The 27,471-nt window shown below is 36.5% G+C and overlaps 1 protein-coding gene across 2 annotated transcripts in view; it reads right to left on the reverse strand.

Moving 5' to 3' along the window:
• The window catches only part of LOC105185970 (GAS2-like protein pickled eggs), a 205,275-nt gene that overhangs the window by 9,488 nt on the left and 168,316 nt on the right, over positions 1-27,471 (reverse strand). For both annotated transcript variants that reach the window (XM_025299942.1, XM_011145866.3), the window contains 4 exons: positions 24,900-25,101; positions 24,712-24,796; positions 20,869-21,265; positions 13,514-13,919 (listed from right to left, as the gene is read on the reverse strand). In XM_025299942.1, coding sequence (XP_025155727.1) covers positions 13,514-13,919; positions 20,869-21,265; positions 24,712-24,796; positions 24,900-25,101 — 1,090 coding nt within the window. The remainder of the gene's footprint in view (positions 1-13,513; positions 13,920-20,868; positions 21,266-24,711; positions 24,797-24,899; positions 25,102-27,471) is intronic.

Consider the following 27,471-nt stretch of genomic DNA (forward strand, 5'->3'; position numbering starts at 1 on the left):
TGGTAGAAAAGGATGGTGTAATAAAAAATCGAGGTTTCCATTTAAGAAAGGTAATGATCAGTGAATATCTCGAAAGTGGCGATATCTGTGAACAAAATGATATAGTTATTTTATGTCTTCTTTAAAACTATACAACTTTTGTCTGAAACGTTTCTTAGCTTTTTTGCCTGGCACATTTAAAATGGGACACCCTGTATATTTTCTCCAGGACTTTTCGCACGCTAGATTTCTTTTTATAAATAAATTACTTGGATGAACTTTGTAAATCTGACATGAAATTCGTAATTGACGATCTGAGAAGCCTTTATATCGTATATCTGATTTACATCTATTTAGATTTACATTAATTTGCCCTTATATGGCAGCCGTATTGGAACTGCCATTTTGAATTTTTGAAATCTGACTTCAGGTTTGTGATTAGCGACCCAAAAGACGTAGAAATGCAAGATTCCATAAAAATCTGTCAGGTAGAAAAAAATATGTCACACAAAGGGTTAAGCCATTGATTGCGGATTGAAAATAGAATTGCCGGTCTTTATGCGTAGTAATGGCTTTTTTATCATTATCGAATGCCGAATGTTTCAATTAACTCGACTCGATTCTCTAAGAGTCCGAGAAGAAAAAAGGAGGAAAAAATTGCATCGCTACGCTCTTAACGGGTTTTCACGGTTGTCTTGGCGAACAAGCGATTTAATCGGCCCGCGATTGCGTTTTTACTCTCGCCGTCGAAGAGAAGTTTTCTCGGCTGACCGAACTCGAGTCTCCTGCGAAGTCGAGGCGAAGCGCACTTAAATAGCGCGAGCCACACATCGCGGCACATTGCGTGCATATCTCATCGCGTTTAAAACAAGTCGACTATCTCGCTCGTTGCATGCGTGTCTCGTCTAAACCGTGCGCGTTCTAGCGCCATCGCATAAATTAAAGATACCGATGTAAATGAATGAGTCATCCGGGGCCGCCTCCCGCGGCTTCGCGTAAATCTCAATAAAACGTTCTTTGCTTAGAACGCCCTCGGACAGTCCTTTCATTTCTCGCGAAATGTGACACGAAAGTTCGCCTCGGCCGAGAACAAAAAGACGAGCGATCCGAAATGATCTGATTTGTAAAAGTTCACAGATGTAAAATTAAATAGTAAAGTAAAACAAAATGCAATAAAATAAAATAAAAGAATTATATTCATATGTAGAAAACACAAAAAGGATTTTAAATAAGAATTGTAATATATAGTAGTGATGTAGCAAAATGAATATAGTAGTAGAATTTTTTATCAAATTGAGCTAAAATGGCAGGTCATATTTAGACCCGATAACCGAGAGAGAAGAAACATCACATAATTGTAACAAACGACGTACGACATTATATACTCTTTGTAAAACGGAACTCAAAAGTACGAGAGAATAACATACGGTTGAAATAAAATATAAAATATAATCCGAAAAAGCATCAAAAGAGCAAATAAATGGGAGGTAAAAAGAGGAAGAAGCCAAGTGTACACAACGGATAGAACGCAATTCGTAGTTACGCATGGTCTGTATGACGTGCTTTCTGATTTCTCTGCGATGACTGTAATAAATCATCTCATTTGCTCGAAAGAGAGTGACTTACGCTCAGTGCTATTAAGTATCTAGATGCGATATTCGGATACTGTCTGTATCTTTTCACATCTGGATAACGGACATTTCCCGTTGGCCATATCTGTATTTATTTATAGATGCCAATTTCAGCGAGCAGGTAGAAATCGGCATGCGGGAAATATACGACGGAAGACAAGAAAATCGGACGAAGTTGAGTATTTTCGTTCCTCGACCACACATACAGGGTGTTCCATTTTAAATGAGCCAGGCAAAATCTCGAAAAATGTGAAAAATACCAAGAAACGTTTCAGACAAAAGTTGTATGGTTTCAAGAGGGAAATAAAACAAAACTGTATCATTCCGTTATAGCGCCACTCTCGATATATTCACTGATCATTACTTTTCTTAAGCGGAAACCCCAATTTTTTATTATACAATTTTCTTTTATACCAATGAATTTTAACAACTTTTGTTTGAATTTTTTTATTTGCTTAACATTTATTTGCTTTTTTGAGATATTTAAAGAAAACTTGGTAACTTTTCCAATATTTAACTTACGATATCTCGTTAACTGTTTGTCGGAAGAAAAAGTGCTACTACACTTTATTATTCTACTTAGTCTCAAGAATATATTGTTACAATAGTGCCCTAACTTTAGCTAACTTATCGATTTTTGGAAATTTCAAAGTCATCAAATTAACAAAAGTCAGAGCGCTATTCTAACAATAATATTTGGTCTTGAGACCAAATAGGATAAAAATGTTTAGTACTATTTTTTCTCCCGACAAATAGAGGGATGTTATAAGTTAAATATAGAAAAAGTTATCAAGTTTTCTTCAAATATTTCAGAAAATATTAGGCAAATAAAAAAATGTTTCAGATAAAAGTTATTAAAATTAATTGATAGAAAAAGATGATATTTCATTTAAAACGGGACATCCTGTAGAACTAAGAGCAAGCAACTAGAAAGAAGAGGATCGCACACGGTAAAAACTTATACATAAAGATTTATTAGGGAACAGAAAAACGGAGTTCAGATGGTAATTACTGCCCCAATGCTAGCGGATGGACACTTAACTTTTTTCTGCAAATTATTTTTTTAATTGTCTATAAAAAAACTACTGCCGGTAGATTTCGATAAAATAATTAGTTTAAGAGATATTTGCGTTTCAAGATTTAAAGCCCGGCTGTCGACATTTTTTACAAAGCAACAATTATAGGTTAAACATAAAGGCAACATGCTGTTTATTCACCGACTCGACTTTGAAAAAGAAACCTGTTTTCATTTAGAAACTATCAAAGGAATAAACAATAATTTTGTAGCATTTTTAACACGCAGAGTATCTCTGGAGCAAAACTTCTCTTCATCCAGAAAAAAAAAGAGAAAAAAGCAACATCAAGAAACAACTCTGAAAATATCAAACAGTACAAAAAACAGTGCTGCGTATAAGTCCACATGATTAAACATATCTGGTGTGAGAGTGATGAAATTGGAAATACATTCCGCGAGACAAACAGACACGCGATTCCAAAAGAAGAAAACCGCTGAAAAACAAGACAGTCCTTTCTGCACACGCAGAAACGCGCAAACGCTCCGCAGACGCCGCCTGGTCGGCGCGAGTTCTTCCACGAAGAAGCTGTTATTTCCTGAAGGCGAAAAGCGCCCAGGTCACTGGGGTAAAGCCAGCGCAGCAGACCCGCAGAGTCCGTTCAACCGAATCGACGGAGGAAAAGCATCGCGACGTGCGATCGAAGCGGGTCGCGTCGCCTTAGCGTCGCGGCCGACCACCGCGGACTTTTTCCACTCGGCGGGGCCGCGGCAATGCGTCAACCGCGTCAAGTGAGTCAAGTATCCCGAGTAGCCGGCGCGCACGCGCGTTCAAGGCGAGAGTGTACGACCGGAGCGCGTTATCGAGGATCGACCGTCGGCGATTGTTCCGAGGACAGGACAGGTTGCTGGTGATCGCCCACGCTCCGAGCGATCCCTCACATAATCGGTCGCCCCGGCTAAATGTCAGCCCGGCCCATGTGCCCGCGCTCGCGCGATTTTATAACGCGTGTGAGAGCGTGCGAGAGCGGTGCGTCTCCGTGTACTTTGAATATTAATCGTCTACAGGGTGGTCCAAATGTCGGGTCAGGTGCTCGAGAGGTGAGCGAGAGGCGGCCGAGAGAGGGAGAGAAAGAGGGAGATCCCGGGGAACTCGCGGGACAATGTCCCGGCATGAGCGCGAGCGTGAGCTGCTACTATCGGCTGGCGTGTCGGGCGAATCGAGTGCGAAGCCTCTCGTCGCGTTCGAGTGACAGGACAGTCTCGATGAGTCTCGATAAAGGCCCGCCCGATCCCACGTCGGCGGCGCTGTTATTAATGCGAGAGAGACAGAGCGAGAGAGAGAGAGAGAGAGAGAGAGAGAGAGAGAGAGAGAGAGAGAGGGGGGGAAGAAGAGAGACGGTGCGAATAGCGAACGCGCGCGGGTGAGCGAGCGAGCGAGCGCGTGCGTATGTGTGTGTGCGTGCGTGCGTGAATTCGTATAAATTCTCAATAATTTCTGTACATTGTATGTAAATTGTAAAGGCTGGATTTATGCGACAGTTCGATCGAGCCCGCGAATGCAAACTAGACTTTCATCGCGAGATCGTCGCTTTCAGCGGGCTCATTTGAGCGTACGTAACGGGATAACGGGACTTTAGGACTTCCACGATCTCCGTCGTCGTCGTCGTCGTCGTCGTCCTCGTCGCCGCGTCGTCTCTCTTGGTTTCAAGCAAGTGATATCGGCGAATTGTTTCAAGTCATGGGAAAACAACACCTCGATCGGCGTACCGCGCGAAATCCTCCAGACAGAAACTTTCGTTACGTTTGACATATATTATTTTTCAGCTGAATACATCATGATATTTATAAAGTGATTCTACTAGTTGCAAAGGTTGTGGGAAAGATAAGATAATTGAAGAAACGAGAATACGAGAAACGAGAGCGTATCGGCGTCCGTTTGGATGTAACTTCATATAAAGCCGGATTCTTACTAAATCATCGTCGTCGATGGTGGTAGCAAGAGCAAATTTGAGTGTTTATGCGTAAACTGTGATATTTCTAAACGTATAAACTACGTATAAACAAGATGAAATATATTTAGTGAATAATCTATAGATATAATTTGAAAAAGATATGATTCATATAAATTTTTTTTATATTTAATTCGTGTACTTTGAAATTGACTTTAAATTAGCATAGCAACTTCTTTTACAATGTTACAAAAATTAATAATGCATTTGATTTTACATTCATAAGAAGAAGTATAATTAGGATTTATACATCATTAATATGATTATATAATATTATAATCAAAACAACAAGTTTATATTTCTATTTAACGTTTAGGATCCTGATGCAAACTTATAAAAATTGTTTTTTACACAAATTAAGATCTATAAAATTTTTTTATTACATTCTTAATATTAAAATTAGATTCACTAATCTATAATCAATAAATGTAATGAGATGAATATCATATAACCAATTATAATTAAATGTTTCAACAATCAATATTCTATATAATTTATATTATCTACATGAGAAAAACCGTATATAGAAGGTGTTTCAGAAATAGATGGCCAAACTTTAAGAATACGAGGGTAGCCCCAGAAGTACCTGACTTAACAAAGAAAACACAAAAAATTTGAGGAAAAATATCTTTATTTCTCTACATAGTCTCCTTTTAGCTCAATCTATTTTTCCCAGCGATGTTCAATAGCTTCGATATCAATACAACGTGCAAATACAACGTGCATTCCACATGGAATCCACGTATGTTTTTGTGGGGCGTCGAGCTCCTCAAAATAGCCATCAAGCCACCTTAGTCCATTGTTTTAACTGTTCCTTCGTCTCAAGTGTGAAGTGATGGATCCATGTTTCATCCATGGTTATGAATCGACGCAAAAACTCGGCTTTATTGCTGCGAAACTTCGCCAAACATTCGATTGAAACATCTTCACGATGCTGTTTTTGTTCCAATCGCGGCACTCATCTTGCGCACAGCTTTCTCATGTCCAAATTTTCAGTCAATATGCGATATACAGCACTTTTTGAAATGCCTACCATGTCTGCTAACTCGCGCACTTTCAGTCGACGGTCATTCAATGCCATTTTGTGGATTTTCTTCACCATTTCTGGCGTGGTCACCTCATTTGGTCGACCACTGCGATGTTCGTCTTGGCAGCTCGTACAGCCTCGTTTAAACTCTCCCACCCAATATTTTACTGTTGCAAATGAAGGACCAGACTCCCCCAGAGTAGAATCTAACTCCGCTTTAATTTTGATTGGACTGAGGCTTTTCAAATGAAAGTATTGTATCACATAACGATGACCAATTTTTTTCCATGTTTACAAATTCACTGAGAGCGTTCACTATTTATGGCTGCCAAACAAATACTAAACAACGTAGCGTCGTCAAACTTCAAACTTAAACTTTATAAGGTTGGTACTTTCTACTATAGTCATTCTTTTCAAACAACAACCGCTATCTATACATCAGGTCAAATACTTCTGGGACTACCCTCGCATATTCTACTCAATGTAAGAATGAGAAAAGTCATGTAAACATGAGTCCAGAAACATCTCTTTCCCAAGTTATAAATACTTTCTAGTTACAACAAACTTTGGTGGAAACATTTCATTAAAGAAATTGTTGGAAATGATTTCTTTCCGCGTCAATGCACGCCTCGCATCGACAATTTTATGGATTGTCGAAGACGTTTAAAAATTCTCGGAATATTTCGTATTTTGTCAACATGAAGTAGTATGATTTCGGAGTACTTTCGCAGTAGCAACAGGAGTGCCCTAAACAAGAGTCTCAAAAGAGTCTCTCCATGAGTAAAAAACTAAGGGGTTCAAACCGAGAGATTATGCAGACCAAGCAATAGATCCCCCTCTGCCAATTCATCTATTAATGTAATTATTAGGAGTGTAATTTAGTTTTGAGAATTTTGCAAGAGATGGCACTAATGTCAGTTTTGTCGAAGACATTCCAATTACAGCTATTGCTTCTTAATGCTTTAATATTAATCCATGATATTTAGTCATTTACTAACAATAGACGCAGTAAAAATCGTGTTAATCTTAAAGATGAAGCTTCCTAAAGAATATTTTCGACATGTTTTCGGCGTTATTTTTGTTTTTTAATTATAAGAAAACGACGGCTGAAGGTCATAGAATTCTAATAGAAACTTATGGGGATGGTTACTCCAGCAATTAAGACACGTGAATATTGATTTAGACGATTCAAAAATGATGATTTCAATATTAACGACAAAGATCGCTCGGGACAACCAAAAAAGCTTGAAAATGCAGATTTGCAAACATTATTGGACGAAATTCCTGCGCAATCCACTTCAGAACTTGCCAGAGCATTAAATGTTGATCGTGCAACAGTTACCAAACGTTTACATGATATGGGAAAGATTCACAAAGGAGAAAAATGGGTTCCATATCAATTATCGAAAAATATCATTGCAAGCCGGTTGAACATTTGCATTTCGTTGATCGCCAGACAAAAAATAAAGAGTTTTTTGTATCGAATTGTTATTGTGGATGAAAAATGGATCTATTTCGACAGTCCCAAACAAAAAAGATCATAGATTGATGCAGACCAACGAGCAACATACATTTCGAGGCACAATATTCACGGTTCAAAGGTATTGCTGTGTATTTGGTGGAATCAAGAAGGTGTTTTGTACTATGAACTGTTAAATCCGAATGAAACTGTCACCGCTGATCGTTATCGACAACAATTATACAAATTGAAGCGAACATCGGACCAAAAACGATCACCAATTGCGAATAAACGATACAAAGTGATCCTTCTTCACGACAATGTTCGATCTTATGTTGCATTATCAGCGAATCAAACGCTATTGAGAACTGGAATGGCAAATCTTACTTGTGTATTCTCCAGACATAGCTCCATCTGATTATCACTTGTTCCGGTCGATGCAACATGCTCTAGAAGATACACACTTTCATAACTTCGAACAAGCGCGAAAATTTGTTGAAAATTGGATCAACTCCAAAGAAGAATTTTTTTATTGTCACGGAATCCATCTCTTGCCAGAAAAATGGGAAAAAGTTGTACAAAACGAAAGAAAAGATTCTGATTAAGGTAATTCGTTCATTATCTTGTTTAAGTAAAATTTAAGTAAATCAGTTTCTGAGAAAAAAAACAAAACTAAATATCACTCCTAATATTACTCAGAAACCTTCTCGAGCAATGCGACTGAAATGTGCTGGAAATCGGCTTTAATAAAAATGTTTATAACTTGGGAAGAAGCGATTCAGGGCCTACATTTATGTGACCTTCTTTCATCTTTGCAATGAATAGAACATACTCTTGAAACCTGGCCACTTATTTCTGAAACACTTTGTATATATCATACAGATAATACATAAACAATCCCCGTAAACATAATCCTGAAACCCGCGTCCTGGACAGGAGTCCATCAATCCACCGTCAAACTGTTTTATAATTCGTATGATTTTTAGAATTCGTGAGATATAATGGATGCTGCGAATTATTCTAATTCAAGACACTCGCATTGAAAACGGTTTGGAAGAAAGACTGACAGAGAGATACCTGTCTGCCGGCGATTCGACGGGTAATGAGAAGCACAAGCCGTGAAGAAAATAGGCGCCTGAGAAATTAATTTTTTTCCCTACGTACTCCCAATTGTCCTTCATAATTGTCCTTTTCCTCTTTTTCTTTTCCCGCGCGAAACAACTTTCTCCGCGCGGCCACGATTTTACCTCTCTTTCCTTCCCTAACAAAGAAAATTTATCGGCTCTATCTACCGTCGCACAAAGCGCCACCGCCGCCTCAACGAGCGAATTAATTCGTCGTTGTCGATACTCGCGAGATCGACAGGCGCAGATAAACGCCGCGCAGCCACGCTATTAAACTCCTCTCGATCCGCACGCACGCGATCTCGTTCTCTCTCTCTCTCTCTCTCTCTCTCTCTCTCTCTCTCTCTCTCTCTCTCTCTCTGTCTCTCTTTTTCTCTCTCTCTCTCTCTCGCTTGCTCGCCCGCGTCCCTCTCTCTATTTTTGCGCACAAAGCGCGCGCTTCTCCTCGTTCCGCCGCCGTAATCGAATTTAATCTCTCGATTCGCATCGGCACACGGCCGAGTTTTTTCGCCCATGCCTCGAAACGCGACATCGCCTCGTCGTCCGTCGCACAATGCGCGTTTGTTCATCGAGCGCGAGCACGTTGCAAAGTCTCTCTCGCCCCCCCCTTCCTCTCTTTCCCTCTCCCCCGCTCGTCCCTCTCTTCGTCCTCGCCACCCTATTAAATTCGATGACTCGCTCGCCGATGATGGCGAGAATACGTCCAAACGCTGGACACTCGAGCTTAATCGGAGCGTCGCCATATTCAGTCATTTGAGGGAAACAAGCGTCATGAGCCTTTATCAGTTTCTTCACGAAGAACGAGCACAAACGGTCCTCTCAACGAATAAGGCGATCTCCGGGACGTAAACAAGACGCCCCACAGTGGGGCCAGATGACATTGGCTCAAAATTCGCTAGAGACCTGAATTTCCAACCGATCATCGACACCAATGGATGAGGTTGATCCTGAATAAATTCCGAAGAGATCTGTCTTGCCAAAATTAAACAAAAAATTTTTTTATCGAATTACTAACCGCAAAAAAGGAAAAATTATTGTTAAACGCGAGAAACTTGTGAAATATTCATTATTCGACACTTATTTCTATCTAATAGCGTATTCAACGGATTGAAACTATGAAACCAATCAACAGACACCTCGAGATTTATCGATCTTGAACCAGAAACCCATTAACCCAAAACTCATATGCCAAAAATATAAAAACATCAAATATGACCCGTTAAGCACAAAACCGAGGGATTTTGAGTCTTAAGCTCATCAACCTAGGAATCTATCAATCCGAGAACTTTTTAGCTCGTGGATGCATAAAGCCGTATATATTAAGAGCCCCAAATAATCCAAAATCTTATCTAGCCATAGCTCGAGAACCTAATAATACTCGACGTTGAATATTCAGCTATAAAACATTGAGTTCGAGCCTCGAAACTTTTAAGACAAACTCTAAACCCATGAACCCTGAACCGATAATTTTTTCAAAATTTCGGCTAGACAGATCTCTTTGGAATTTATTCAGGATTAACCTCATCGATGATCGGTTGGAAATTCAGGTCTCTAGAGAATTTTGAACCAAAAAATGTCATCTGGCCTCACTGTGCGCCCGTCCGACGATTCCAACGCGACTGACAACGGCAACGGCGAATGTCACGTCCGCGGAAAATACGGAGCCCGCAATTCCGGAGTAACCCTTGCAATGCCGAAGGCGAGTCATTTTGTGCTTACACTTCTTCCATTCATCGATATACAAGGTACTAAATTTCAGACGTAACAGGTCCAATATCTCGAAAATTAAATGATACTGAGATTCGTTTTTATTTTAGATTATATTGTTTCGGAGGAGAGACACGTTTTAATAAAAAAAATAAAAAAGATTGGTGGAGGCGTTAGGATAAAATAAAGATCGAATTCTTTTCTTAAATGGAACTCTTTTTTGAACATCTACGTTTGTAGTCCTTATAGTCACGACGAATCCAATGACTGCGTACCAAAGGTGATTAAAGGTCAAATAATAAAAAAAACTCGGAAAAATAATGCTTTAAGAAAGCAAAAAAGAAATAAACTCTATTAATGAATCTTCGATAAGAATAAAAAATCTTAAAAAAAAGAAGCCTTTTTTCTCCTTGAAATGGAGAATTCCATTAATTTAAGTATTCAAAATTCAAAATGTTGTCCCATTGCATCTATGCAAGCCTGCAATCTTCGTCGAAAATCATTAAGTGGTCTTTGTAATTTGCTCATTGAACTTATTTAACATGCTTCGCATATTCGTTGCATTATATTTTCCCTGGTAATTGAAAAATTAATAAAAACAATTTCTTGAATTCTATCCCTGAAATAATAACCTAGGCAGATCGAACGATTTGGCTTAAGTTATTTTTTATTTTCTGAATCTTTTTTTCCATTATTTGATCTCTAATTTGGTCATCTTGGGTATGTGGTTGAATTCGTCGTGACAAGAATTACAAATATAGGTGTTCAAAAAATTAGAATTCTATTTAAAAAAAACAATTTGATCTTTATTTTACATTGACCTCTCCACCCAAAATCAAAATTTTTTTTCTTATCAAAATGCGTCCCCTTGAAAACAATATAACTTAAAAGAAAACGGATCTTGATTTCATTTAGTTCTCGAAATATTTGACCTGCTACGTTTGAAATTTAGCACCTTGTATATCATAATATATTTTTATAACTGTATAATGAAGCAATGAATTTTACACGACGCTGTGAAACTCAAATGGAAAGGAACGAGACAAGAGAAAGGGAAAAATATAACCAGTCTATTTTTTCTTCTTAGAGCTGGAAATTTTGGCTGCAACACATCAGGCACATATAAAAATGTATGATGGTTAACTTTACACTAATAACAGAGTGTATTGGTTTTAATAAAATTAAGGTTTGTAGTAAGGATCATAGGAAACCATCGACCAATAAAAATTCATTAAACAGAGAAAAATATGATATGTAATATTACTCGTTTATGTTCTCCTTCTAACTGGATGCTAAGCATTTTAATGGAGGACTTCAATATTCATATTCAAATCTAACATTATCCGAATATTCGGATACTGAATAAATATCACGCTTTAAATTCGGATTATCCGAGGCACACAGTTAAAGCATCGTATCCAAAACCGAATTCAAATCTAAATTCATAGCAAAATCGGTCAAACATATTCGCGACAATTTAGGTCTCTCGAAAATTTCGCAATCAAATCAACATTTTGAAAGTGCATTTTCAAGACTCAACTTGAAATGCTCGATTATACTCATTCGTACATTTTAATAATAATTATTATTTCAGGTAATTATTGTTAAGTTAATTCAATCTTTTTTTCATTTGTTTTTCACATAATTCGAATCCAAATTAGGACTTTAATTTTGGATCTAATCTTTTAGGATATATAGCCTGAACTTAGAATTCGGATTATCCGGACTTTTCGAATAGTGCGATTTCAAGATAGAAACTAATCTCGAATATTCAGCTAGGTATTCAAGTACTTGGAAGCCTTATTTTCTACAATGTAAAGTTTACTGATTCTATTTAACCCTTTAAAGCATGATGTGGCATATAAGTCACACCTCGTCGAACTGAATAAAAAAATATTTCTTCATTTCTTATTTTTCTGATAGTATGTACCCTAAGATTTTAGACATCGCTGATTCCGAAAATGAAGTCGAAATTTCAGAATTCTCAAAATTTGTACTGATATGGCGGTTCTAATTAAAAAAAAAACAGATTGCATAAAATGTATCGTAACTAAGGAGTTTGCCCTGATAATATGTCCTCAAATTTATTTCCCGAGAGTTTTCGAGACCGCTGATTACAAATAAAGGATGTCCCAAAATTCACGCAAGAAGTAATTTTGATAGAAAACACAGGTTTATAATTAAAAGTTATAAATTTTTTATTGATTCATAAAGTATACAGTATAAGGTTATGTATGGAATAGCACATCGAGTAAATGGCCTCCACGGCTTTGCTGGCACATATACACTCTTTTGTTGAAATTTTCCATGACCGTTTTGCATAAATGTGGCTAAATTTCGTTGATACAACACTCAATTTCCTCCTTCAAGATGTGGGTAGTCGTGGGCTTGTTGGCATAAACCTTAGACTTCAAAAAACCCCAAAGAAAACCCCAAAAACTCCAGAGAAAAAAGTCCAACGGCGTTAAATCGCATGATCTGGGCGGCCAAATCTGATCGCCAAAACGGGGAATTACACGACCAGGAAATGACTCATGCAGTAATTGAATTGTTTCTCGGGCTGTATGGCATGTGGCACCGTCTTGTTGAAACTACATATCGTCTACATCCATATCTTGCAATTTAGGCACAAAAAACTGGTTTATCATGTCGCGATAGCGAGCACCATTAACTGTTATTGCCTGACCAGCCGCATTTTCTTCCGAAGAATGGTCCGATGATGTCTCAAAATCCGCACCAAACAGTGACACGTTGTGGATGCATTTGTTTCTCAACAATCACTCGTAGATTTTCTGAACCCCAAATGCGACAATTTTGTCGATTAACCAAATAATCAAGATGAAAATGAGCCTCATCGCTGAAGATGATTTTGTTCGAAAAATCAGAATCCACTTGTTGTTGTTCCATAATTCAACGAACTCTCTTCGCTGTGCGTGGTCAGTTTAAAAACTCTAAACTGTCAGCTGTCACGCTGTTTTTCTTTTTTCGTTGGCAACATTTTACCGCACAAATGGTGCAAAATTCTTCGTGAATTTTGAGACACCCTTTATGAGATCAGAATTACAAATTTTCCAGACATCAAGATGGCGGATCGAAATCGTGAAAATTAGACCGATTCACATCAAACTGTGTTTCCGGAAGTTTTTGGGGTGGCTGATTACGAATCTAAAGTTGAAATTGAGAAACTCAAGATGGCAGACAATTTAATGGGATTAATCGGTCTAATTTTCACAATTTGATCCGCCATATTGGACCCGCCATCTTGAATTTCTCCATTTCGACTTCAGATTCGTAATCAGTGAGCCCAAAAACCTTCAGATACACAATTTGATGTAGATCAGTCTAATTTTGAACATTTCGATCCGCTATCTTGAATTTTGAAAAATTCTAATTTCCGACTTTAGATTCGTATTTCAGTGGGAAAAACCCTTTATAAGGGAGTTCGGCGGAAATTGCATGTGGGAAAAAATGTATGCTTTAAAGAGTTAATACGTTACAATAAAGTTACACGAGAGTGAAGTCGTGACGTGAAACGCGATATTGAGGAAAGCTGTCTACTTACTTTGACAATCGGCAACCGTGGGCGAGCTCTGCGCGCTGGCGGAGTTACCATTAGCTATGGACGACTGGACGGCACCAAGACTGCGGTAACCTTCGTCGGAGACCTCACTGCCGTTGTCCGAGTGCTCGCTGTCACCATGAGGCGATTTCTGGCAATGGCGAGCTTCGTTGCCGAAAGGCTCGACGGGCTCCTGCTTGTTCGCGGGCGGACTCGGCGTCGGGCTACGACTGCTGCTCGAGTCCTCGCCACACTTGTAGTTATAAATCGCCGGCTCGTACTTTGGCGTGCCGTCCTTCTCGACAGCCCTGCGCGCCACGCCGCCCTCCACGATGTAACGCTTCATGAAATCTTCCGACAGCTTGGTCTGCTGCTGCTGTTGTTGCTGCTCTTGCTTCTTATTGACGTCCTTAAACAGCGCAAACGATTCCTCGTGAGCGACACCACGTTTCGAGGTACCGTAATCGAAGTTAACGGAAAGCGATATTCGAGAAATCAGTTAACTCCGGAAGAATAATTAAAATAATTAAAATTAATTAAGATAATTAAAGTTGATTAGAACAAACTCGTTATGAACCACGTGTGTGCCGTATATATCTTATTTGCTACGATTCTTTTCTATGATTTTTAACTTTATATTATTATTATACATATATATTGTATATGTATACCATACACATGATATTCCGTATAACTCGTCCACCTCCATTGTTTTTACTAACTTTATACTAACAATATTAACAATATTAATAATACTATATTATATAAAAATATTTGGCAAAATTTTTCCTTAGCAAAAATATGAAGGTCATTGTTTATAGCAACTCTTTAATCTTCAACATAACATCTTGGAAACTAAGCTTCCGCAACCAAATTAAAACTTTGTTGGAATCAAGTCTATTTAAAATTGAGAAAATAATTTTGTTGTCTATTAGATCATCCAATGTTTAGCTCACCAAATATCCTGCGATTGCTTGAAAACTTTCGATGCCTCGACATTTTTATTAAAAAAAAAAAAATCAAATTTCTATTAGAACAATATAGGCTCCCATTTCAAATGAGCAGAAATTTCAAAAAATATAAAAAATACTAAGAAATGTTTAAGACAAGAGTTGTATAGTTTCAAAGAGGACATAAAACAATTATATCATTTTGTTTACAGATAGCATCATTTTCGAAATACACATATATATGCGTTATTCATGTGTATGGATGCGTTATTGTTCTGATAGGAATTTGATGTTTATATATATGCTATATATATAAATATATATATATATACAGGGTGTGCCAAAAGAAGCGGGACGGTCGAATATTTCGCGAAATTTACATCGGATCGAAAAATTGAAACACACGTGTTCAATATTTTTCAAAAATCTATCGAACGACACCAAATACGACCCCCCACCCCCACCCCCTGGGGGTGGAGCGGGGGGCAACTTTGAAATCTTAAATGGGAATCTCCATTTTTTATTGCAGATTTGGATTCCTCATGAAAAAATAAGTTACTTTTATTCGGGACATTTTTTTCGAATTGTTGATAGATGGCGCTGTAATCGCAGAAAAACAAATACAGATCAGAAGTCTGCAAACGGTCAAATTTGTCGGGACATACGCTTCGGAACACAAAATTAGTATTTTTGAAAAAGCTATCTAATAATGCTACAGTAGACCGATAGATGGCGCTCTAATTGCAAAAACAATTCTTTCTCGCAAGTGAAAGTATTTCTACAGCTAATATGAGGTTAACGTCTTTCGTTGATTTTGTATCTGACTTTATTAAAAAACTACGTTTAGCATAACCCAGGAACAACGACGTGGACGTAGTAGTTTTTGTTCCCTTCGGGGTGCTTGTTTTTAGTGAGTCCCCTTGCCTCTCACTTATCGGGGTGCTTGTTTTTAGTGAGTCCCCTTGCCTCTCGCTTATCGGGGTGCTTGTTTTTAGTGAGTCCCCTATAAAATACACTAGGTAATAAAACATTCGAAGAATTATAAATTGACGATCCTCACTTTATTAACGATAAACTGTATTCTTGTAGTAGCTTTCGGCTTCTCTACCAGCCATTATTCAATAAGCAAATTAAAAATAAACCTGTCGAAAACTAATCTATTGAAGTAGAAATGAAAATGTTTGTGATTCCATACTCGTGTAAACAATATTCAGCAAGATAAGAGTTCTTTTCTTTATTAATAAATACGTAAACAAAAAGTGGACTATTTTTGTTGTGATTTTTTTGCTTCATCCATTTGGTAGGTACTTTTTAAATGACACATTAGTTCAACTGTTTAAGTTGATTCAAGCAGATGAACCTTCATCTATAAAGAAAAATTTTACTTGAAAATGTGTTTTTTCTTTCAAAGTGGCTCATCTTAATGAACAAGAAAGAATGTCATTACTAACGATGGTAGGCTGGGATGATAGGAAAAGGTCATACTCGGAAGCAAGAGATATTTTCAATGATACTTTTCGAATTGGAATGGATCCTATCTCCAAATCGACTGTGGAGAGAACGGTTAGAAGATTTGAAGCTACAGGCTCTATGAAAGATCGAGCTAAATTAGGAAGACCAAAGTCAGCAACAAACGAAGAAAAAGCGTTGAATGTTTTATTATCATTTACGGAAAATCCTCACAGTAGTCTTCGTAGAACTGCCCAAGCTCAAGAAATTGGTACATCTTCAGTCCGCAGGATTTTGAAAAGTAATAAATTGCATCCTTACAAAATGACACTTGTTCATGAGATAAATAAAGATGATCCCGACCGACGTTTAGAATTTTGTGAGGACATGATACTTAGAATAGATCAAGATCCAGACTTTCTTTACAACATTGTATTCTCAGATGAAGCAACATTTCAATTGAATGGTACTTGTAATCGGCATAATTGCAGGTATTGGGCAGACGAGAATCCACATTGGATGCGAGAGAGCAAAACCCAATACCCACAGAAATTAAACGTTTGGGCTGGAATAATAAATAATCATTTGATTGGGCCATTCTTTATCGATGGTAATCTTATTGCTCAAAGGTATGAAAACATGCTTCGAAATGAAATAATTCCAACAATAAGGGAGATTGCTGGCGATAACTTGGAGCAGGTTTGGTTTCAGCAAGATAGTGCTGCACCTCATTACGGACGGAACGTTCGTAATTATTTAGATGAACATTTTCCTGATCGTTGGGTTGGACGAAGAGGTCCGATCGAATGGCCTGCCAGGTCACCAGATTTAACTCCACTTGATTTTTTCTTGTGGGGTTATTTAAAAAATCGGGTTTACGAAACGAAACCTCAAAATTTAGATGAACTGCGTCAAAGAATAATTGATGTAGCTGCCCAAATACCTGCAGAATACTTAAAAAATTCCATCGAAGCTGTTTACCATCGATTAGCTTACTGCCAGGAAGTAAACGGTGCACAATTTGAGCATTTACTACAGTAAAGTTATTGGCGGCAATCATGAGAGGCAAGGGGACTCACTAAAAACAAGCACCCCGATAAGTGAGAGGCAAGAGGACTCACTAAAAACAAGCACCCCGAAGGGAACAAAAACTACTACGTCCACGTCGTTGTTCCTGGGTTATGCTAAACGTAGTTTTTTAATAAAGTCAGATACAAAATCAACGAAAGACGTTAACCTCATATTAGCTGTAGAAATACTTTCACTTGCGAGAAAGAATTGTTTTTGCAATTAGAGCGCCATCTATCGGTCTACTGTAGCATTATTAGATAGCCTTTTCAAAAATACTAATTTTGTGTTCCGAAGCGTATGTCCCGACAAATTTGACCGTTTGCAGACTTCTGATCTGTATTTGTTTTTCTGCGATTACAGCGCCATCTATCAACAATTCGAAAAAAATGTCCCGAATAAAAGTAACTTATTTCTTCATGAGGAATCCAAATCTGCAATAAAAAATGGAGATTCCCATTTAAGATTTCAAAGTTGCCCCCCGCCCCACCCCCAGGGGTGGGGGTGGGGGGTCGTATTTGGTGTCGTTCGATAGATTTTTGAAAAATATTGAACACGTGTTTTTCAATTTTTCGATCCGATGTAAATTTCGCGAAATATTCGACCGTCCCGCTTCTTTTGGCACACCCTGTATAATATATATATATACAGGGTGCACGATTTATTGAAATATCTCGAGAACTATGCATTGGATAAAAAAAAGTGGTTAATGAAAGTTGTTAGTCTCGAAGGGGGACATCCAATGATACCAAACTCGACCTCCCACCCCACCCCCTGGGGGTGGGGGTTGGGAGCAACTTTGAAATCTTAAATGGAAACCCCCATTTTTTATTGCAGATACGGATTCTACGCCACAAAATACGTAAATTTTGTCCGACACTTTTTTTTTGATTCGTGATAAATGGCGCTGTAATCGCAAAAAGTTATATTTGCCCGCAATTCTCCAGAAATGATCATTGGATTGAGAAATAAAAAATACCTGTTCAATATTTTTAAAAAATATAATAAAAGTTATTCCCCCCATCCTCTCGAGGTAGCGTGGTGATAACGTTCAAATCTCAAATGGGGACCCACATTTTTCATTGCAGAATTAGATTGTACGTGAAATTTTTATTGAAACAATTTTTTTCATTCGTGATAGATAGCATTGCACTGCCTTTTATAATAAGCCGTAGTTCGCCATACACCCACAGTGGCGTGTCGAGCAGTTCCCTCTTCGATTCGGGTTCCCATTTGAGATTTGAACGTTACCACCCACCATACCCCGAGAGGATGGGGGGGGGAATAACTTTTATTATGTTCTTTAAAAATATTGAACAGGTATTTTTTATTTCTCAATCCAATGATCATTTCTGAAGAATTGCGGGCAAATATAACTTTTTGCGATTACAGCGCCATCTATCACGAATCAAAAAAAAAGTTTCGGACAAAATTTACGTATTTTGTGGCGTAGAATCCGTATCTGCAATAAAAATGGGGGTTTCCATTTAAGATTTCAAAGTTGCCCCCAACCCCCACCCCCAGGGGGTGAGGTGGGAGGTCGAGTTTGGTATCATTGGATGTCCCCCTTCGAGACTAACAACTTTCATTAACCACTTTTTTTTATCCAATGCATAGTTCTTGAGATATTTCAATGTCTTCAGATAAATCGTGCACCCTGTATATAATATATACATATATATATATAATATATATGTAAAAACATCAAATTTTTATTAAAACAATAACGCATTTATATATATATATTTTTTTTATATATATACATATAATTAATATAATTATATATATATATATATATATATATATATAAGTATATATTGGGTTGGCAAATAAGTTCGTTCGGTTTTTTAGAGTAGAATAAAACACAATTTTTTGATATACAAGATAAATTTTAATCAATTATATATTGGCCATCTTTATCGATGACCTCTAGCCATCTTTCCACCAACTTCATTATGCCGCGTTCGTAAAACGTCTGAAGCTTATCGGCGAAAAACCAATTCAGGTGGTTTTTAACGGCCTCTTCATCCTTGAAGGTTTTCCCGTTCATAGAGTTCTGCAGCAACCGGAATAAATGATAATCGGAAGGGGCAAAATCCGGTGAATACAGAGGATGAGGCAAAACATCCCAGCCAAGCTGAAGTAATTTGTCCCGAGTGGTCAATGACGTATGAGGTCTGGCGTTGTCGTGGTGGAAGACGACACCCTTGCGATTTGCCAATTCTGGACGTTTTGTGCGGATTGTTTGGTTCAATTTCGTCAATTGCGAACAGTATACAGTTGAATCAATCGTTTTTCCTGACGGTAACAGTTCGTAATAGATGACACCCTTGAAATTTCACTATACGGAGAGCATTATTTTCTTCGGATGCAATCCCGCCTTCGAGGTTGTTTGCAGTGGTTCGCTGCTGTGCCCTCATGATCTTTTATGCGTTACATTATCGCAGACGACCCATTTTTCGTCACCCGTTACCATTCGTTTCAAAAATGGGTCGTTTTCTTGGCGTTTCCGTAGCGAATCGCAGATGGATATGCGTGTGGTTAAATTAGCCTCGGTTAAATGATGCGGCACCCAAACATTAAGCCGAGAAACGTATCCCAGCTGGCGTAAATGCTTTTCTACGTTTGTGTGGGATATATTTAATGTCGTAGCAACCTTTCGTGCCGATTGGGATGAATTTACTTCGATTATAGCTTTAATGTCACTTGAATTAATCTCGGTCGAGCGACCGGAGTGGGGCGCATCATTGACGACGAAATCTCCAGAACGGAAATTGGCATACCACTTTTGGCATACGCGTTCTGTTAAGGCATAATCTCCATACACACGGCATATCTTTTTATGAGCATCCGCAGCTCGTTTGCCTTTTTTAAAATAATAGAGCAAAATGTGACGATAATACACGTTATTTATTTCCATGTTCACAGCTACGCAGCACATACAATACCGATGTTAGCCAAACCAAACACAATACAACATAAACAGTGAAACATGACCTTTCAAATGTGTATTCGACTTGCACGATAGCGCGGGGAAAAGAAAAGCAAATCCGCATGAAACTTACACTGAAATAAAAACCGAACGAACTTATTTGCCAACCCAATATGTATATATATATATATATAATAACTTTATATATATATATATATAATAAGCACGAATTTTATCAAATATGTTAAAAATTAAAGTTAAAATAAAGTTAAAAATTATACGAACAGTCTCAGTTACAATATTGAGGTACACATATGTGACGTCTGGTGTACGAGAAAGTTTGAATTTATGACTGCGTTCTTAGCCTTTATTTATTAAAGCTAGATTCTCACTATCCATCTAGACAGAGATAAACAGGAATTCGTCAATCTTCTTTTTGAATAGAAATGATTGAGATGTAACGATGACGGATACTGTAAATATTTCAACGTAAAAGCATCGTAGAATGTTTTGACAGATGATTGACGGAGTCCTCTCTGCTGTCGCCTAGACGGATATGAGGATTCAATGTAACATGTTGAATGCCGTAATAGTTACTAGTGACTAACACTATGACACTAGTGCGTCTCATTGATTTAGATATAAAGTACGTACAATGAATAGCATTTGAAAAATCGGCTGCAAAGCCAATAGAAACCCAATGAAATAAAGCAGAAAAGATACGCGTCCCGAGTGTTATTTATCCACCATTTATCCATGTCTGGTAATTCAATAATCTTCAATCATGAACTTTCGTACAATCAACAAAAATCAACACGGGCAATCAACTTGAAACGCACGATCTAGAAACGCGCGCGTGTGGAAGTGTTTGCAACTTCAAATTTTCCGTACAATACAACTTTCCACTCTCTCGTTATTTCGACGAATCTAAAAATACGAATAAAGAAACGCCAGCTTACTCGGCCGTTCTCCTGAGCTTTCCCATGACTCGTCGGCGACACCGCGCTGCCGCTCTTCAGTTCCGCTCGCGACGTCGGGCTTCTCGATCTCAGATTCGCCCTGGGCGTCGGCGACCTTGATCTCTGCTTCCCCAAATCGGCCTGGTGATTCGGACTCGCCAGGAATTTCCTTTGTGGCGTGGGACTTCTCGAACGATTTATCTTTCTCTGTTCGTCGCTTGACTGTTGCTGCGGCTGCTGCTGCTGTTTGCTGCCGGCATGATGAGGTGTGGGCGATCGCGATCGATTGCTGGAAATGCTTCTGGGTGCGTGCAGCTGCGCCGATTGCGGGCCCTGCATCGTGCCGGCACACGAACCGATGCTCGACGCGGAACTCCGTCGCGTTCTCGGAGGTGATCTGGATAGAAACAACGCAACAACCAGGCGTTACGGCGGAATTGATGTCGGTCGTTACCGGCTCGTTCTGACTGGCTATGCTGGAGCATTTTCAGTTTCCGTACCCGCGACCAAATGTCACGAAGCGCGTACACTATCGTTCAGAAGTTCGTGAGCACGAGAAAGATCGGCAAGATTTACGAGCGAACTCATCGACGGTTACAAATTTATTTGCCCTTTCATCGTGGAAAGTAATGAACGAAATCTTGATTATAGATTAAGCCCAATTTTGGACCAAACTTGGTTAAAAGAACACATTGTAATAAAATCATGAAAAAATTTTGTTTATTTTCCTTAGCCCTTTTATAATTATTACATGCTAAGATAACTTTCATAAATATTATTAATATTTAAAGAAAAAAATATGGAATACATCACTCGTTACGAACAGCATATTTCACTTGGTAAAATTGATTCCTAAAATGAAAAATCTGTATTCCTTAAAAAATTTTACAAGTCATAGACTTATATTTTTTTTACTGACCTAAAATTGAACATCACATGATTCTTACAGGGATGTGAAATAATTTGCTGTTACATAATTAGGACTTACGTAGAAAAACATTCCTAATTATTTCTTTAAGGATCAATTATTCAAAATATAAGTTTGTTTTAAAACTAAAATGTTGCTTATTTATATTGCTATTAATAGTTCATTTTAATCTTTAATTGAAAAATTTCTGGAAAATGATGAGAATTACTCTAACATTAAATGACTCATAATTAGATCCATTACTTTACTACAGTGTGCGATCGTGAACGATTGTTCGTTATATTTTATGTGAGTTTCGGAACGCATCCCTATCTTGTCCGATGAGAGTTTATTTTCGAATGAGAAAATTCTACCATTGAACAAGATGTGTTCCGGAATTTATACAAAATGCAGCGACTCCACTAATTGAATCTGATGTATTTATGAACGATGCCGTTAACTGTATAACGACAAGTGTTTACGTATGTGTATCCGTGTATTTTATTATCCTGTAGGAGTCGCGCGATAAAACGTGCATAGTTGAAACAATGTTGCCAAAGCCATTAAATTTAAATTTACGCACCGGATGACATTTGCGAGAGATACATGAAAAAAATCCAATCCGATCTCGTCATCAATGTGCTATTCTCGCTATGCATCTCAAATGCGTAATTACACAGCAAGTGTCCTATTTATTGCATATACATAATTTTTAACAAATAAAATTACCTGATTAAAAAGCGTAATTTTATTTTCAGCGTTTGTAATTCTCTAATTCTCAAGTTATATTTATGTCTTCAATAAAAGTTCTACACGGAAAAAATCACTAGAATTTCTAAAATCTGATTATGTTGACTAGATTGTTTGGTGAGATATCAGTGATCTATAATTTTGATTAAAGTAATCAGACAAATATGGTTATACGTGTTCTGATTAAGGCAGCCAGACACATTTAATTGCAATACTAAAATTATATACAAATTTATATATATTACCGGCTAGAAATCTTTTTACTTCTTGAACTAAACTCATTTTTCTAAGATATTAGTGTATAATGACCTTACTTGAAAAAGAAAATTAGTCATTTAATTAATAAGATGTTATATTAAAAAAGATAAAAACTCGTTTAACCTTCTCAGATTCGAAATCCTGGGTGGATCGTGAATCGCCAATCTTACGTGCTACACCACTTACTGAACTGATAAATATGTATTGTCTATATATAGAGTGTATAAAAAAACAGTGAAAACTAACTTAAAGTAAAACTTACTTACTAACTTAAAGTAAGTAAAAAAGTAAAACTTTAGAAAAAAATGTTTGGTTTCCGAAATATTTCGCCGTATACTATGCTCACTCGTAGGAAAGAGTAGGACGGACTCTGTAAGATTAATTCCTTATAAGTCGAATGCTCACAATCACGCATGTAAGATACGTAAAAATAACTGCTATTTTCCTATAGCAATCAGTGTTTTTAATTTCAGTTAATAATAAAGTTGTATCTTCCCTCGAATATATTTTACTTTCAATAGTCAATTTTTAATATATTTACTTATGTTCAAACTGCCTATTGAACTGATATCATTAACAAGTAAACAATCCTCCATTTTTTATTTTGATGAGCTCTAAATATATTGTAAAATATCTAAAAATATTATTTATTTTCATTATTTATCATATATCACTTATATTTTTTTAGCAATGTATCTCAACGTTTAGGAATTGAAAAAATCTTGAAAATAATGGATTTTTTCATGTTTAAAGGATATCTACGAAATATAAAAAGTATATGAAAAAATATTTTATGCAGAAGTTTTATGATATTTTATTTTTTTTGCAATGATATATTCATGCTTTCTGAGAATTGTTTAATTTTTACTTCTACCTTTCCTTCCATTATTTTTGCAAAATTTAAAAATTTTATAAAGATAGAAATTAAAGAGAGAGGACACACATGAAAAGTATAATATACCATATATATATATCCTTCCATATATATATAATAATATTATATTTCATTCATCTCCACTCTCACATGATTGTTTCGTTGCATATTTTGTCATTAGAATTAATCCGTTTTCATGTTGTAGTATGAAAAAGTATACACAAGAGGCAGTTATTAAATACAGTGCAACAAAAGGGAATAACATTTATTAATTGAGCGACGCTTTTAGCATAATTTTATCATTCCATTTTTGCAAAAATGGAATTATGGAAACATAATATTATTATACATGGATGGATTTGGAATTTTATGCATTTTAATTTTTGTCCTTGTGAAATTTTTAAATTTTGCAAAAATAATATAGATGGAGCTGAAGGTAAATTAAAAAATTTATATTGAATTTAATAATAGGTAATAATATTTTAATTTAATAATAGTGGAGGTGGAGATAAATTAAAAAATTTGACATTTTCGAAAAACGTAAATATATCATTGTAAAGAATGTAAAATATCATAAACTTTTGGATATATCTTATATTTTCGAAAATATTCACTAAAAACGAAAAAAATCCGTTATTTTCGAGAAGTTGTTTCAACTCCTAGACATTGAGATACGCCTCTAAAAAAATATAAGTCTAATATTTTTTCATGTTCTAAACATATCCAAAGCCCATCAAGATCGATGAGGAACAATTCCGACAATTCTTTTGTAAGCAATTGTTTCCATGCAGACTTCTATTTTAAAGAATAAGAAAAATATACATATAGACATGTCACAATAATTATTCTGTTAGTTCCCTCAACACTCAGTTAACCAACCATGTCACGTTGGTCCAACTAGACTTTTTTTCCGTGTAATAATAATCTGAGATTGCTTGGAGATGAACGCAGCAATTTTCTGAATTAAAATGAAATTAATTGACGTGAATAAAATAATTACGACTTTTAATGAGTTAACCATACGTCGAGATAAAGGAGAAAGTCGAATACTCACCGTTCATAATGTACCTGCGCACTACCCAAATCGAAGGACGCGCCGGCCTTTTGAATGAGCTTCGCTGAGATCATCGAGCGATGTGCTGAGGAAGTGAGAAAAAAGAATGATGAAATATTGTCACAAAGACTCGTTTAGATTTAGGGTTTCATCAGAAGGACTCGGCAGAAGACGCGCGATATACTCACAAGTTCTGCATCGACACGGATCGTGTTTGTCCAAATAATGGCTGAGAGTGTCCCAGCCACCGCCGACACGCACCATCACGTGACTGCGCAGTATCCGGACGAAGATTAAGACCTTGGTGTCGCCGATCCGGTATTTGCCCTCGGATACGCGAATCATCGGAAATTGTGTAGGGCATGTGCAACCCTCCACAAGATCGCGAACCTGAAAATGAAAAAATGTTCCGATTTATCATCGATTTTCCTTCGATAAGAAACGATTATGCAACAAGAAATATCTTCTCCATGTTCTTTTCTTATTAATTTGCTTATAATTTATTCTACAATTTTCTTATTTTCTTCTAATATTTTTCCAATCTTTTTGATAGTTCTTCTAATAACATTTCCCTCAACACACATAATATTTGTAGTAATATTTCAAATTCCAATTTTCCATTACAACATTTTCTATTCTTCAACAAGAAATTTCTGTAGTAACGTTATGTTCCGCTGCTTTAAAATAAAGAAAATAAGAAAGTGTTACTTATTTCACATCCACCTACAAATAAACGAAGCTTTCGTTATTTTCGCATTCGCGGATATTCAAATTTTTATCTTCATTCAAATTTATCTATCCTTTCCTTTTAAAAAGTAGCATGCGTGCTACATATCTTTCATATTTCCGACTACTCGCTCAAAGAAATCTGCCCGTAACGTCGATACCAAACACAGGTCGCTATTTATAACATTCAGCGTTGTATTTTCGCAGCAATTTCGGCAAATATACTATCTCCAGCTTGAGAAACAGTGACGTATTCTCAGACGATTGCGATTTTCAGCAACAAACATCACAGGGTGTGTTTCTTTATTTGCAGGGTTGGGAAAGTTATTTTGTAAAAGTATCTAAGTTACAGTTATAGTTTTTTCACTGAAAAAGTAACTAGTTACAGTTCTAAGTTACTAACCCTCAAAAATAATATATTACAATTATAGTTATTTGGAAAGTAACGAGTCGTTATTTTTTAGTTACTTTTTTACAATAATTGTGCTGTTATTTTAAATTTCGTCATTGTGTAAATTCCTTCCATTTTATATAAAAGTAGTTTGTTGATTATTATATTCCTCATATTGTATACAATTTTCACAAATTAGATTCATTAATTTAAATAAGCAATTCATATTTATTCTTTAAGACTATTAATAATAGTTATAAGAAAGTGAATGAATTTGATGAAGATAATAAATATTAAAAATATTAAAGGTAATCTTAACATCAAAAATTGGATTTTTTCACTAAAAAACATATTAATATTTTATAAATAAAGACTTACACTCATATGTTTTCTAAATTTGCTGTTGAAGTTCTACTTGCATGAATAATTTTTTTGCCAGCGCAAATTTTGCAGAGAAATGCCCAATTGTTCTCCATTTCCAAATTTTTGCTGCAACTCAAATATTTCTCCATATACTGGCCATGGCATTTTACAATCCTTCTCCAAAGACTGAGATGTTTTATCCATTGTTTGAATTTTTTATATAATTGAAACTACGCAGCGCTTCACGCTGAACGCAGGTTATGTTAACAAATAAGGACTGGCGACGCGCGACGAAAATATTCAATAAGCGTACAATTTTTTGAAAAAAATACAGGTTGCGCTCGGAGAAGAGACTATCAGCGCTATTGCGTCATTTTATCTTTGTTTTAAATCTAATGAACGATAAAGATAGATGACGCAACAGTGCGTTTTCCAAATGCAGCCAGAATAATTATATGCTTATTGGATATCAAGCATCGCACGTCGCATTATCGCGCTGGTCTGCCAGAAACTTAAGTTTGAAATATATAAAGTTACTATTAAAGTATTGTTAAATTAAATTTGTTAAATTGTAAATTGTAAATATTGTTAAATTATTAAATTAGTTACTAATTATCAAACAAATGTAACTGAGTTAAGTTATGGTTACAGTTAAGTTACGATTACAGATGAAAAAACGGAACAAAGTTAAGTTATAGTTACCAAAAAAATAACTGTAACTGTAACTTCGTTACTTCCCAATCCCGTTTGTTTGCTGGACGCACTAGGCACGCTGCCGAAACGGGTCCGACATACAGTGGGTCGAAACGGTGAAAGAGGTGGACATCGAGCCAAAAATAAAAGTTCGAATTTCACAACTTCATCTACTAGAATGTATTGTAAAATAGTTCTAATATTATGATCCGAATGCAGGAAACATAAGATAATGAGTAATATAGATACTGTAAACGTTTAAAGTCTCGAGTTTCTGTAATAAGTAAAATGTGTTAAGCATAAGTCGTCCATTTGTGTTCGCCGTATATATATTTTTTTATATAAATAATAATCGATCCTTGTCTATCTTATAGTACATAATTCTATGGTGCTTCAAGAACATTTTTATCATATCCGTTACCAGATTTTGTTATATTTTACGCATTTTTCTCTATGATGAATTAGAACGAAATCGTAACTCAACTCATATATGTTTATTGAATAATTAAAAAGAATGTCCATATTTGTCCAAGATCTACTAAATAGGATTTAAAAATATCATTCATATAGTAAAAATCCGTATAGTT

This window comes from Harpegnathos saltator, unplaced genomic scaffold, assembly GCF_003227715.2.
Source record: "Harpegnathos saltator strain DR-91 unplaced genomic scaffold, Hsal_v8.6 scaffold297, whole genome shotgun sequence".
In the NCBI taxonomy this organism is placed as follows: domain Eukaryota; kingdom Metazoa; phylum Arthropoda; class Insecta; order Hymenoptera; family Formicidae; genus Harpegnathos; species Harpegnathos saltator.